This window comes from Thamnophis elegans, chromosome 5 (genome assembly GCF_009769535.1).
Source record: "Thamnophis elegans isolate rThaEle1 chromosome 5, rThaEle1.pri, whole genome shotgun sequence".
Lineage (NCBI taxonomy): Eukaryota > Metazoa > Chordata > Lepidosauria > Squamata > Colubridae > Thamnophis > Thamnophis elegans.
In genome coordinates this window covers 31,614,849-31,630,270 of record NC_045545.1, presented here as the reverse complement: position 1 = coordinate 31,630,270, position 15,422 = coordinate 31,614,849, and the positions used below count along the sequence as shown (strand labels likewise).

The window sequence follows — 15,422 nt, the reverse complement described above, 5'->3', positions numbered from 1 at the left end:
TGAATTTGCTGTAAATTGTAGAGAGATTTATAAATCCATTTGATTGATGTCAAAAGCAAAAGCTGTAAATTTGCCCCCCAGGAGGCTTTTATTGAAAATAGCCACAAAATGGCATTTGATTTTTTTCTTCCATTAAGAAAGCTTTGGACTGCTTTAAAAGGCAAATAATAAATCTTAATTGATTCTCTTTGAATCTAAAGTTTGTGCTTTTGTTTTATTTGTCCTGTGGTCTGCTTGTATCTACTCACCATTCATTTTCTTGCTTCTTTTCCAGTTGAGTGTTGACACCAGGACCTATTCCTTGTAAAGTATTTTATAATCTCTACAGGGCTCAGTCTTTAACATGGCAATAGCTTCTTTGCGTCACGGAGTAACCATCGCTGGAGCTATCCTGCTGGTGACAGGAACACTGTGCTTTGCTTGGTGGAGCGACGGTGAAATGGGGGTCACTGCACCCAGCAGTGACTCCAAAGTCACACCTCAAGGAGAAACGGAACTTATGACCAGGGCTTCCTCTTCCAGTCCTGTACTCAGATCAATCAGCTTCTTCTGTTGTGGAATTGGTGGGCTGCTTCTTGTGTTTGGACTCCTTTGGTCAGCCAATGCTGGAATAATTTCCCGGCACTACCAGTACCATTTTCCCAGTGACCTTCAGTACTCCACAGTCGAACCTCTTGAGAAACAGACATGCAGGTTAGCAAGATCTTTGTAGCCATACCTGAGAGATCAATGTAGTCCTTTAACTTGCCCAGCAAATAATTGTCAGGAAGTGTTACTTCAAGAGAAGCATCATACAAGAGAAGAGAGGGATAGAAGGTTAATTTGACAGAAGCCATCTAGTCAAATGGCTTTCTGTAACAGGTATTGCTTTCAAGACTTTTATCTTGGGGTAGTCCAGCACCACATTAACCTTGCAGACCATTAGGCCTTTCTCAACCAAAGGTCATGCTTGTTGAGCCATGACTGCTGACAAAAGAATGTCTCCGTTACAGTCTACCTCAGTTTTATGTCTTATAAATGTGTTGCACATGATTGTAAATTTCTTCAAGTTAAGCTTGACTTTAGTAACTTGATGGAACTGTCAATATAGAAGTAGTTTACCATTATTTTCTGGGATGTTTTTCAAATTCATAGTCTAGCCAATATACCCTTGTTCTTTGCAAACCTTACAACCAACTTTTAACCAGCCCCAACCCTGCTTAGCTTTGGAGACAAAACAAGGATAGCTAGACAGCTAGACCACCACTTCAAAATATTCAGCCAGCACAGCAATTGTTTGGACACAATAAGGATAGTCCAAATTTCAGAAGGATATCATATTGAGACACTTTGTTTTAGTGTATCAACCTCTGCAAAACTGAACAGTAATACAATAACAGTACTGTATTATTAACTCATTTTAAATATGATTGTGAAACTCAAGATGGTTGAATTGTTAGAATTTTGTTTTTCACAAAGAAATTTGATTCACTTGTACCCCTTTCTTCCTTTTAGTCTAGATAGAGCAGTGTCTGCCTGACTAATCTGGTTGCATGATGATTTCAACACTCCCTATTTGTAGTTATTTCCACTTCTAAATCATTTTTCCCCTTGAAAAAGAGGAAATGAGATGAGCAAAGGTTATGTGAAAGTTTTATCTGTACACAAACCATGTTGTTTAGTAAAATACAATAGAAAAATATGGGTCTGTTTTATGGCCCATGCAGTAAAGATTAATCAGTGGTCATACCTTTGAGTTTTAATACAGAGTGTTTGTTAAGAGTGTGGAAAAAGCTTGAGGATCCATTGTGTATGAATACTACACTAACATTGAAGAAATTTGTAGCACGATCTGCTTCTTGCCTTGCTTTCAGAGGCTGAATGGGTAAGACAGCCTCAAACTGTCACATTCAATCTGTGTTTTCTGATATAATATCTGTACTGGGAAAAGGTTTTGGGGCACCCCCAGTTTAAAGGCATTATGGTTTCTGCTGGTACATGGTGAAAACATTTTTGTTTACTTTCACATTTTCCTCACTCTGTCTTAAAAGCTTGGAAAGTGATCCTGGTAGAGGTATGATTTTGATTGGACATAGAAAGCCCAATTCCTGCTAAATGCACTCTGGTTTTCTTCCCTATTTTGTTTGGATAACCATGTTGTGTGGATGGAGCAGGAAAAAAATGGGAGTTTGGGGCTTGGCTGTGATGTGTTGATTGTTATGAGTCAGATTGACCTGACTAGATAACATCTCTGCCAGACAGGGTTTGTTTCCCTGTGTATTCTTCCTTTTTAAAAATATATTGCACTGAGGTTGTCAACATTTGTAAACTCCTCTTTCAACTGTAGCTTGTAATCCAAACCCAATTTTGTTTCTCCTGCTGGTGATAAGGACAGAGTACTATAACTTATGGAACTTGGCTGGTGCCGGAGGATAAGAATTTCATTAACAATAAGATTTTACTAATACAGTATCTGCATATTTTTTTTCACAATGTGGCAGAGGAAGAACTTTAGATGTAAAAGATTTGAATTTAGGATTTTGCAAAACTGGCAGATTCATTCATCATTATAAACCTAAAGGAAATTTCCTTATGCTCAGCATGACTTAGCTCCAGAGATATATAAGCACAATTTCAAAGCTATTTGAATATATCTCTTATCATCTATCATTTCTCCTTCCCTCCGTCCTTCTCTCTTACTCTCACTCTTATCTATCTAATCTCCATCCCTGCCTGCCTGCCTGCCTGCCTGCCTGCCTGCCTGCCTGCCTGCCTGCCTGCCTGCCTGCCTGCCTGCCTGCCTGCCTGCCTGCCTGCCTGCCTGCCTGCCTATCTATCTATCTATCTATCTATCTATCTATCTATCTATCTATCTATCTATCTATCTATCTATCTATCTATCTAATAGCCATCCATCCATCCATCCATGTCTGTCTGTCTGTCTACCTACCTACCTACCTACCTACCTACCTACCTACCTACCTACCTACCTACCTACCTATCTATCTATCTATCTAATCTATCTCTATCATCTATCTAATCTCCATTCATCCATTCATCCATCCATCCATCCCTGTCTGCCTGTCTCTCTGTGTCTGTCTGTCTGTCTGTCTGTCTGTCTGTCTGTCTGTCTATCACCTATATCCTTTATGGGACAAGTGAAGATAGTCCCCCCCTCTAAATTTCTAGTTCCTCTAGAACAGATAACAGTGCTCATGCTCGTCTTTGTTTAAACCTTATTTTAGAATGGAATATTGGATTTTAGGACACACCCACCCCAACTGACTTTCTTTGTGGTCTTGATTCTGTTTCAGCACCTGGGAGGCCACCAGTATTCCCACTTATGAGGAGGCTTTGAATTGTCAGCCGGCTGAAAATGCCTCCAGCGACATGCAGTCTCAGATTTCAAAGGAGATTCAGCTGCCCTTATATCAGGTGGCGGATGAAAATCACAAAGGGCAGGGCAGCCGAAGACGCAGTTCCTCTGACGGGGTTTTGTTTCGGAACATACCACCCAAGCCAAGCTTAGCGTCACGAGATGAAGCTATCATTGTCTGCGACACTCCACCCCCAAGCTATGAGAGCATAGGCTTGGGTGATGGATGATCCAGGCATCTTTTATAGCACTGTGTAGGAATTTCTGGATTGCTGTAGACATTTGTTTTCCTTTCATTAATTGTGGCATATTGGGATAAAATGACACACACACACACACACACACACACACACACACGTATTAGGAGCTTTTGCTAAATGATCCAAGAGTAGTCTCAACATTGTTTTGTAGTATGTGATTAATATGTATCCAGTAAACCTCATGGATGTCCATATTCTTTGGAGGTGCATCCAAAATATGAACTAAATATAACACAATTGACTTGGGTAGAACTACTTGAAAGATGCTCATGAACAAGCCTAGAAGGAAAGTTTGCAACAAATTCAGGTAACTAGGTTCTGGGTTAATGGTTATTGAAAAAATAAAAATGTTCTTAATAAAATCTATTATCAATTGATGATCAGCTCAACTTTTTGTGCACAATGGGGCATAGCTGGATATAACTGCTTTCTGAACATTTGCAGTAGCAGCAAAAAAAAAAAACTGAATTGGAAGGGTTCGTTTATCTGCGGCCAGAGTTTGCAAAGATAAAAGGATGACCTTGACTTTCTAGAAATAATTTTGTTATGGCTACATAGCATCTAATTCCTTACAATCCCTCCTCCCGTTTTCCCACAATAGAAAATGCATAATAGAATAATACGAAGTGTGGCAGGCCAGTGATCCAAAAGAAAAGATGGCTGCAGGCCTGACAACCCCCTCTGAGATCCTTTACAAGAACACATGCTCTTATTAGCTTCCACTTATATTAAGTTGCCAGGGACAATGTTTTATTACTATTAAATCTAAGTGTTTGGTACAATGTAACTTAGTGTTTCATATCCTATTGGTGGTACCACTAAAGAGGTCTAACAACTTTTCCCCATTGCTGAACTGATGCTCTCCATTCAGCCGAGGTGGCACAGTGGTTAAATGCAGCACTGCAGGCTACTTCAGCTGACTACAGTTCTGCAGTTCGGCTGTTCAAATCTCACCGGCTCAGGGTTGACTCAGCCTTCCATCCTTCCGAGGTGGGTGAAATGAGGACCCAGATTGTTGTTGGGGGCAATATGCTGACTCTGTAAACCGCTTAGAGAGGGCTGAAAGCCCTATGAAGCGGTATATAAGTCTAACTGCTATTGCTATTGCTATCTTTGAGCCAACATAAAACTATGCCAGCATGACACTGCTTGTCCTCACTGTGGTTCCATATCCTGTGTCGGGCACTTCCCCTCCCATTCGTATTAGCTGTGACTTCCCTTTCTTAGGGTCAAAACCTGTATCTCTTGAGTCCACTTTTGACAGTGCTGGAGAAGTGGGGAAATACTAGTTTAATACTGATATAGCTCAAGGAGATTTAAGTCTGCCTCACTTATGAATTGGGAAGGAGATGAAAGTAGCATCATGGGAATATAGCATAAAAAGATGTGGCTTGTAGTAGTGATGTACATGCAGGAAAAACCTGCAAGTGGGACATAATTTACTTCACAACTGGGAAAGACCCCAGAGAAAGAGAAGAGAAGGCAGGCAAGAAAAAGTCAGGTTGGCTGAACTTGGAGAACTGAGCAAATTAGCAGTGTCTATTCTGGAACTGAGAACTGGAATTGTCTCAGAAAAGTTAGAAAACAAAATAATATTTTGTGTTAGTTAACAATCTCTTCTTTAATGTAATCCCTGATGCGTGTTTAAGGAACGATTCTCTCACTAAATCAACCCAAATTAGCTGTCTCTTATAACTATAGCAGTAAACATTGTTTTCAACAAATTACTGCTTTTCATCTGACCTTAAAACTTACGGTAAATAAAAAATAGGCTTCTTATTTCTAACTTGGTGAGACTTAGGTTGTTTGATGGAAGGATCAAACTTCATATATGAAAGATGGAGAACCAGAAACCTAAGAAATCTTCTGAGATCCAAATTCTAGTTTTCAAATATAACAGGACAAAAATATTCATTAATGTTTCATTAATGACTTCAGGGGGAAGAAAATTGTATTCATATTAGCCATTCTTACCTTGTTAAGCTGCCGATGTTGGAAACAGCATAGCAGAAAATCTTGGGATGGAACTGACTAATTCTAACTGCCCAGAGTCAGGAGTTCAATCCTAACTGGCTCAAAGTTGATCTAGCCTTCCATTCTTTTGTGGTTGGTAAAATGACCCAGATTGTTGGAAGCAATACGCCGACTCTGTAAACTGGTCAGAGAGTCCTGTAAAGCACCATGAAGCAGTATAAAAGTCTAAATGCTGTAAACAGGCAGCAGCCAAGACTGGCCTAGAAAGCATGGTTGAACAAAGAGGGTAATCTCACCCCTTCCTCTCTATAGTCTGAAGTAATATCTTGTGTTTAGTTATATCCAAAAACAAGAATAAAAGCTTGGTAAACGCCAGAAACTCTGAACAAGGCATAGAAATGTAGCTCTTGAAATTTACTTTAAAAGTGTTAGGAAGTGGGTTTTTTTACCATAGCATTGGTTGTAGCCTATTTAGTGCCTCACAATTAACAACTCAAGATGAAGAATAATGTGACACACGGAGGTGGGAAGGAGGACATGAATGTCTCCCTTAACTGTTTTCAGCTGAAAATATGTCCAGTCGTGCTACTGAGTCTGCCTCTAAATCTGAACTCAGTGAGGATCCAAGATGCAAATGAATAACTTATCATCCAAGTGTTTTGTTTTCTGGATGGCGAGATGGGAATATTAAGACTGAGTCACTTGTTTATTCTGGTGTGATAACAGGGCATTAAATGATTTCATTGCTGCTTATATACAAGGGAGGTTATGATCTCAACTATGGCCTTGGTGAAAATATATCAAAAGAAAATAATTAAGAATCCTGACTCTCTGAAAACATAGTCCAGGTAGTCTTCAACTTACAACAGTTCATTTAGTAACCATTCAAAGTTACAATAGCACTGAAAAAAGTGACATGATGATTTTTCACATTTACGACTTTGTAGCATCCCCATGATCATGCAATCAACATTCAGATACTTGGCAACTGGTTCACACTTATGACCGTTGCTGGGTCCCAAGACCATGTGATCATCTTTTGCAACTTTTGACAAGCAAAATCAATGGGGAAGCCTGATTCACCCAGCAAACATGTTACTTACTTAATCAAACACAGTGATTCCCTTAACAACTGTGGCAAGAAAGGTCATAAAATGGGGCAAAGAATACTTAACAAATGTCTCACTTAACAACAGAATTGTTGTGCTCAATTGTGATTATAAGTCGATGACTATCTGTAATGCAGGAGATTTTCACAGAACAGCAGTTTGAGAGACAGGACTCCTCATTTTCAAATGAGGTAGTCAGACTTACCCTAAAAAAGATTTTATCCTTCCAAAACAGCCACAAACTTAACCTGAATTATCTCCTTGCTCATTGTTTAACATAACTGATTAGGGGGAAAATATTTTCATTTCTAATCTCTTGAATTTAAGCTGCCCATTTCCCCCTCAAGTCTTGTTACCAGTTTACTAAACTAGAAGAAAGCTTTCATCCATGTAGTTTTTGGAATATTTCCTAACACCATGTACCAATATCTTATTTCATATGAGTAATAAATGTTCTCGTTTCAATTAATGTTTGTGAGCAAAAGTAAAAATGTCATCTTTTGGGTGGCATGTTTTTTTTTGTTGGCTTTTTTCAGAATAAATTGGTTTAGTTCTGCTATAATAATCATTTAACTTAAAATAATTTGCAAATGACAACTGCAAATAGTCTCAGATGAATATGCCAGAAGATAGATTCGAAAAATGATTGTAAGGCTAAGAGTCAGCATGATATAATCAACCATCATCTGCTGGCCATATTTCCTATCTCTGGCTTAAGGACACAATCCTATAATAATATTAATCATCATGAACTAATGATGATTAATATTAATTAAACCTTAAGCTGCTGAGGCTTTCATTTGCATATAAGAATTAAAGGTACACGGGAGTGATGGGCTGTTATTGATTGTTTTAGCCTGTTGTAAATCTAAAGAATAGTGTCTTGTTGCTATTAGAGCAACCAAATGATATAACTTTAAAAAGTCCTGTTAAAATGCATTGCTAGGGATTGGGGAGAGCCAGTTTAGTGTAGTGGTTAAGGCATCAGGTTAGACATCGAAAGACTGTGAGTTCTAGTCCCATTGTAAGCACAGAGCCAGCTAGGTGACTTTGGGTTAGTCCAATGATTCCCAATGTGCACCCCATGCCCCACAGGGGGGGCAATTTGATTTTTAACGGGAGCAATTTGAACCTTGTTTAAACCAGGTTAATGGTCTTTTAAGCTTCCTCTGCATGAGTAGAGTTCACTTTTTCAGTAAAGTAAGAATTATATGTCACGGGGATGGGGGGGGGCATCAGGATTTTAGAGATGCTTAGGTGGGGTATGCCCAAAAAACGGTTGAGAACCACTTCCTCTCAGCGACTCTAGAAACGAGGCATTGGCAAACCATTTCTGAAAAATCTCACCAAGAAAACTTGAAGGACTTGTGAGGGCAATTTCTGAGAATCCGACTTGTTTGAACAGAAGAAAAAAAATGTGAGGAGAAATAATACATGTGAGGTATTTTGTAGATGGCATACTTTAAAATTGAATCTGCTGAGAAGATTGGTGGAAAAGAAAATGGTTAAAGCACATCATTTTTCTCCGCTTGTTATTGCTACATCAACCTTCATGGGGAAGGTTGTTGAGAAAGTGGTGACCTTTCAACTCCGGCGGTCCTTGGATGAAACTGATTATCTGGATTCCTTTCAGTCTGGATTCAGGCCTGGCTACAGCACAGAAACTGCTTTGGTCGCGCTGATCGATGATCTCTGGAGAGCCAGGGATAGGGGTCACTCCTCTATCCATGTGCTTCTTGACCTCTCAGCAGCCTTCGATACCATCGACCATGGTATCCTTCTGCGACGGTTGCGAGAGGTGGGAGTGGGAGGCACCGTCCTTCGGTGGTTCTCCTCTTACCTCTCGGACAGGTCGCAGTCGGTGTTGGTCAGAGGGCAGAGGTCGACCCCTAGGCCCCTCAATTATGGGGTGCCGCAGGGTTCGGTCCTGTCCCCCCTCCTATTTAACATCTACATGAAGCCGCTGGGTGGGATCATACGCCGGCACGGGATTAAATATCACCAATGTGCAGATGATACACAGTTGTATCTGTCCACTCCGTGCCAACTCAGTGAAGCGGTAGAAGTGATGTGCCAGTGCCTGGAGGCTGTCAGGGTCTGGATGGGAACGATCAAGCTTGCACTCAATCCCGACAAGACTGAGTGGCTGTTGATGCTCCCTCCCAAAGATTGGCTACCTATTCCATCTCTCAGTCTGGGGGGTGAAATTATACGCCTCTCAGAGAGGGTTCGCAATTTGGGAGTCCTCCTGGACCCACAGCTGACTTTAGAACATCATTTGTTGGCTGTGACCAGGGGGGCCTTTGCCCAGGTCCGCCTGGTGCACCAATTGCGACCCTACCTGGACCGGGAGGCCCTTCGAACAATCACTCACGCCCTCGTGACCTCAATACTGGACTACTGTAACACGCTCTACATGGGGCTGCCCTTGAAGAGTGTTCGGAGACTTCAGCTTGTCCAGAATGCAGCCGCGCGAGCAATTGTGGGTGCACCTCGGTACACCCACGTTACACCTATCCTCCGCGAGCTGCACTGGCTGCCCATTGGTCTCCGGACACGCTTCAAGGTGCTAGTTGTTACTTATAAAGCCCTACATGGTATTGGACCTGGGTACTTGAGAGACCGCCTCCTGCCAATTACCTCCCAAAGACCTATTAGATCCCACAGACTAGGCCTCCTCCGAACCCCATCTGCCGGCCAGTGTTGGCTGGCAACCCCTCGGGGAAGGGCCTTCTCTGTGGCTGCTCCAGCCCTCTGGAACGATCTCCCCACTGAGATCCAGACCCTTACCACCCTTCCGGCTTTCCACAAAGCAACTAAGACCTGGCTGTTCCGGCAGGCCTGGGGTTGTTGAATTTTCCAGCCCCTCCGCGGTTATGACTGTTGCTGTATTTTTAAAATGTTTGTCTTTTTATTTTTATTTTGTACCCCCTTCCCCTCTGATTGTGAGCCGCCCTGAGTCTTCCGGGAATAGGGCGGCATACAAATCAAATAAACATAAACATAACATAACAAAAGATACAGAAGAGATTGCCAACTTTTCTGTGACCTGACAAAATTCAGTGGTATGATAGCAAGTAGCACTTAGACTTATATACCGCTTTACGTTGCTTTACAGCCCTCTCTAAGTGGTTTACAAAGTCAGCCTATTACCCCCAACAATCTGAGTCAGCCTTGAGCCGGTGAGAATGCTTTAAATAGAAGTCCAAAATAGAGGAATTTAAGGGTCTCCATCAACCTTTGGTCCTGAAAAATTGCATATGCTTAATTTGTATGGTTCTGGCTGCTGCCAGATGCATAGGATCAGAACTTGTAAAAGAATCATTCATTCTGTACAGGTATTGTAGTCCTTGACTTGCAACCATTTATTTAATGACTGTTCAAAGTTATGGCAGTGCAGAAAAAAAGTGACTTATGAATGCTCCTTTCATTATGACTGCTGCAGTGTCCCCCACAGTCATGTGTTCAAAATTTGGACACATGGCAACTGGCATGTATTTACAGCTATTGCAGCATTCCAAGGTCACTTGTTCACCCTTTGCATCCTTTCCTAGTGTTTCCTGACAAGAAAAGTCATTGGAGAAAGCTAGATTCACTTAATGACATCAGCAAAAAGAGTCGTGAAATCAGGTGTGACTCACTTAATGACACATCGCCTAGCAACATAAGTTCTAGTCCCAATGGAAGTCATAAGTCGAGGACTACCAGTAAATGGGTACTTTTTGCTTCTTAAAGAGGGATGGATGACTTACTATGTCTTCCTTTAATTAAAATGTTTATTTACAGGTTTAGAACAATGCAGAACAATAAATCTTTGTGGGCTTAAAATTAGGACAGGAAGCGGACCCCTCTGTCCTGCTGGGCCTCAAATTAGATTCCGCTCCTGCCAGCAGCCCATATCTGTTCCTCCAAAGTAGATTGTGTTCCATCTGTTCCTCTTTCAGAAGAAGGCGAGGAGCTATTCCTCCCCATCTTCTGCAAAAAAAAAGCCTAGAAGATGTGCACTGTCACATGTTTGATCAATTCTTCCTTCAAGCTAAAGAATAGGTTATGTGGGTGTTAGACAATGGATCTGGTGGCAGCATCAAGAATGCAATTAAGTCTCTGATATTTTTAGATGGGTTGCACCCTTTTATTGGTTAAAAGGAAATATTCTTCTCTAAAATTAGTTATATTCAGGATGGGATTATCTTAAAATTGATTCATTCCATCCTCTTCCCCCATGGTGTTCAGGGCAATCTGTGCATGTTTACATAGAGATAAGTGGGCAGAGGTAAGTGGGCACAGCATTATGGCCATCATTGGAAATAACAATAGCATTTAGACTTATATACTGCTTCACAGTGCTTTTACAGTCCTCTCTTAAGCGCTTTACAGAGTCAGCATATTGCCCCCGATAAGCTGGGTCCTCATTTTACCGACCTCAGAAGGATGCAAGGCTGAGTCAACCTTGAGCCGGTGGGACTTGAACAGCCAAACTGCTGGCAGTCAGCAGTCAGCAGTCGTAGCTTGCAGTACTGCACTCTAACCACTGCGCCACCACTGCTCTTCAAAGTCCATTTGACCTCACGAACAAAGAGTCACCAAGTTTCTAATAGCTCTACTGGTGTGCCTTTTTAATTTTTTTTAACCTCCAGTCATTTTATCTCCTGGTGTGTCAAGAGACATATAATTGATGTGCTTCCTGCCCATTGTCATGTTGTCAAAAGGCATGGATGCAGGGCAAGGAAGAAAAACAAAATGCTGATGACAGTATGAAAGATGGCCAGTCAAAGAAAGTATTTCAGTTTTTTAAAAACTATCTACAGTTTCATTTAGAAATTAAATTCTACTATTTTAGCAATAGTAATAGTTACAATACATAGATTACGTGTTTCTAAATACAAATGCTGTGAGCACATCAAATTTTTTAAAAGGAAAAATGTTTGTCATTACTGGCTATATGCCATCTCCTTTAATTGCTAACTTGATTTTTCTTTTCAAAATATTAATGGCATATTATTATCTTGGTCAGTTTTCCTTTTATTTGTATGTATTTATCTTTATATAATAGATCTCTTGTTGGCTACGTTATATGATGCTTGCTCTACAAAAATGGATACGGAGGGGGCATTTCCATTTTATACATGTTAATTAGGTTTAACTATGCTGCAAATCCATGGCTTTTTAAGGAGATCTTGTGTATTAGAACCTCAGTTTGACATCTCTCAACTGTATTGGACTACATTACTATCAATAAATTTAATAAGTAAACAAAATAAATTAGACAGTAATTGGAGTACAACGTAATGCATTGCAAAACAGTGCAATTCAATGCAATGTAATACTATGCAATGCAATCACTTCCAATTGATACTGCAATGATTGTAGATAAAAGTGACTTTTGGCTCTACATTGTTGGAAAGTACCAATCCTGAATACAAGGAATCCATCTGTCCTGACCCAGCTCCCCAAACATGAGAAACCCACTGACATGAACTCAAAAGATTCCTTTATTAGGAATGCCGGCAGCCCTGGAAAAACGTTTATCTCACAGGCTAACATGAATAGTTGCCTGCCATACCTATTCAACTCCGCCCCCTGCCTTTATCCCCAGAGTTAGGGTGGGACCTCGTTAGTAGCAGTGGCTTCTTTGCCTTCTGTGCAGCCACGCATCAGGCACTGGACCCAGATGTTCCTCTTCTTCAACCACCACCTCCAGACCTGGGAGCTGTTGACTCTCCATCTGAGGGCTGACAGATGGCCCAGGCTTTGCCTCTGTCTCTCTCTCTCTGCCAGTTCCATTGTCTCTTCCCCCTTGGAGCCCCAGGTTGCTTTGATGCTGACCCTGATTCCCATACCTTTTCCGATTTGGCTGCTGGAGGGGCCGGCTGCTGACAGGCTACAACACCATCCTATTGGAAGGGTACCTCTATTCTTTTATGGATATAGGTCTGAGGTGGTATTCAGCAAGTACTGACCAGTTCTGGAGAACCGGTAGAAATTTTGAGTAGTTCAGAGAACCGGCAAATGCCACCTCTGACTGGCCCCTCCATTGCTTCTTGTCCTATCCACAGGTGTTTTGCAGAATAGCTTGATTCCCTCTTCTTTGGGGCAACCCCTGAGATATTGGAACACTGCTATCATGTCATCCCCTATCCTTTTCATTAAATTAGGGACAAGATTAGTGCTTGGTTAATTTTCTTTTGCCTCTTTAACTGCCATTCCCACAATCCTTCTTAAAATTCTCCTCAAAACCTGATAGATGTCCCATAACTGCACAGCTAACATTTGACCATTTTATTATCCAATTTTCATGGCACAATATCAGGGGAGTGGATAAAGGGGGATAATTAATGGGCTGTTCATTGTTATGCTACAGAAAGTATGCAGGAGAACATTTTTGGTTCTCCTTTTTCCTGAAACTCCTTGTGACTCTTCAAAAGCTGCTTTGGATGGCTGGGCATCCTTCTGGATATACTAAGAGGTCCAACTCCAAAGGCATGGATTCTTCAGCAATTCATAATCCACTGACCATAATTGGATAGTAGATTGTTCATAGAAAGTTAAGGATTCACTGTGAGTTCCCTCTTGGTCTATAATTCTGCCTTCTTCTAGTCCAGGGGTGTCAAGCTAGATTTCATTGAGGGTGGAATCAGGATTGTGTTTGACCCCAGGGGCCCGGAGTGGGTGTGGCCAGAGTGGGCATGGCCAGCTCAACATCACTCATGCCGGGGGCACCTATGGCGAAAATGGACTCCCAAGGTCTGTTTTCAGCTGCAACGGCCTCCTGCAACCCTCTGCCAGAGGCACCACGGGTCAGTCCTTTACTGTTTCCAGCCCTCCCCCCCCATGAGCCAGATCTAAGCACCCCATGGGCCGGCTCCGGCTCCTGGACCTTGAGTTTAATACCCCTATTCTAGCCTAGGAGTTTTAATTTGAGCTTTTTTTCTATTTCATTTCTCATGCACATGTACACAAAGCATGTGGTCTTTGATTCTTTGCCTGATAGAACTGACTCTATAAACCATTTCATTAATTATGACAGCTAGTCCTAAATTTATGACCACAACTGAGCCCAACATTTCTGTTGTTAAGGGAAACATTTGTTAAGTGAATTTTGCCCCATTTTATGATCCTCTTTTCACAGTTGTTAAGTGAATCACTGCAGTTGTAACATGATTGCTTCCCCATTGATTTTGTAAGAAAGTCACAAAAGGGGATCACGTGACTCCGGGTCATTGCAACCGTCATAAATATGAATGGAATGGAATGGAATGGAAAATTTATTTATAGGCCGCCCTTTTCCCTGGGGGGACTCAGGGCGGCTTACAACTTATGAGGAAGGGGATACAAACAATGACATATAAAAAACAATACATAATTAAAAATAGAAACAACATTCACCATTCGGGAGGGGACAGATTACAATCTTTAACCCCAGGCCTGACGGGATAGCCAGGTCTTGAGGGCTGTGCGGAAGGTCTGGAGGGTGGTGAGGGTACGAATCTCTACGGGGAGATCGTTCCAAAGGGTCGGTGCTACTACTGAAAAGGCCCTCCTCCGTGTAGTTGCCAGTCGACACTGACTGGCGGATGGAACTCGGAGGAGGCCTAATCTGTGTGATCTGATGGGTCGCGAGGAGGTAATTGGCAGGAGGCGGTCTCTCAAGTACCCAGATCCACTACCATGAAGGGCTTTATGGGTGGTAAGTAGCACCTTGAAGCGCACCCGGAGATCAACAGGTAGCCAGCGCAGCTCGCAGAGGATAGGTGTTATGTGGGCGAACTGAGGTGCACCCACAATCGCTCGCGCGGCCGCATTCTGGACTAGCTGAAGTCACCGGATGCTCTTCAAGGGCAGCCCCATGTAGAGCACGTTGCAGTATTCCAGCCTAGAGGTCACAAGGGCACGAGTGACTGTTGTGAGAGCCTCCCGGTTCAGGTAGGGTCGCAACTGGCGCACCAGGCGAACCTGGGCAAATGCCCCCCTGGTCACAGCCGACAGATGGTGGTCAAAGGTCAGCTGTGGGTCCAGGAGGACTCCCAAGTTGCAAACCCTATCTGAGGGGTATAATATTTGGCCCCCCAGCCTGAGTGATGGAACACTAGCCAAATTATTGGAAGGGAAACACAACAGCCACTCGGTCTTATCCGGGTTGAGTACAAGCTTGTTAGCCCTCATCCAGTCCCTAACGGCTTCAAGACCCCGGTTCATCACGTCCACCGCTTCATTGAGTTGGCACGGGGCGGACAGATACACCTGAGTATCGTCCGCGTATTGGTGGTATCTTATTCCGTGCCTCTGAATGATCTCGCCCAGTGGTTTCATGTAGATGTTAAATAGTAGGGGGGATAAGACCGAACCCTGCGGCACCCCATATGTTAGAGGCCTAGGGGTCGATCTCTGCCCCCCAACTAACACCGACTGCGACCTGTCCGAGAGGTAGGAAGAGAACCACTGCAAAACAGTGCCTCCCACCCCCACCTCCCGCAGTCGTCGCAGAAGGATACCATGGTTGATGGTATCGAAAGCCGCCGAGAGGTCAAGGAGAACTAGGATGGAGGCATGGCCTCCATCCCTGGCTCTCCAGAGATCATCGGTCAATGCGACCAAAGCGGTTTCTGTGCTGTAACCAGGTCTGAAGCCGGACTGGAATGGGTCAAGGTAACTGGCTTCCTCCAAGGACCGCTGAAGCTGGGAGGCCACCACCTTCTCAACAACCTTCCCAACAAAGGGGAGGTT

At 42.6% G+C, this 15,422-nt stretch overlaps 1 protein-coding gene across 1 annotated transcript; it reads left to right on the top strand.

Moving 5' to 3' along the window:
• Positions 1-222: 222 nt before the first annotated feature.
• Positions 223-3,659, top strand: TMEM61 (transmembrane protein 61). The gene is made up of 2 exons (XM_032217267.1): positions 223-693; positions 3,294-3,659. The coding sequence occupies exons 1-2, from the start codon at positions 344-346 to the stop codon at positions 3,583-3,585; spliced, it is 642 nt and encodes a 213-aa protein (XP_032073158.1). The 5' UTR covers positions 223-343; the 3' UTR covers positions 3,586-3,659.
• Positions 3,660-15,422: the final 11,763 nt, after the last annotated feature.

Bases quoted from the DNA above. Each gene is read 5' to 3' on its own strand.
- TMEM61 (XM_032217267.1), top strand. From the start codon at position 344: ATGGCAATAGCTTCTTTGCGTCACGGAGTAACCATCGCTGGAGCTATC. The intron at 694-3,293 runs GTTAGCAAGATC...ATTCTGTTTCAG, and splicing joins CTTGAGAAACAGACATGCAG to CACCTGGGAGGCCACCAGTA.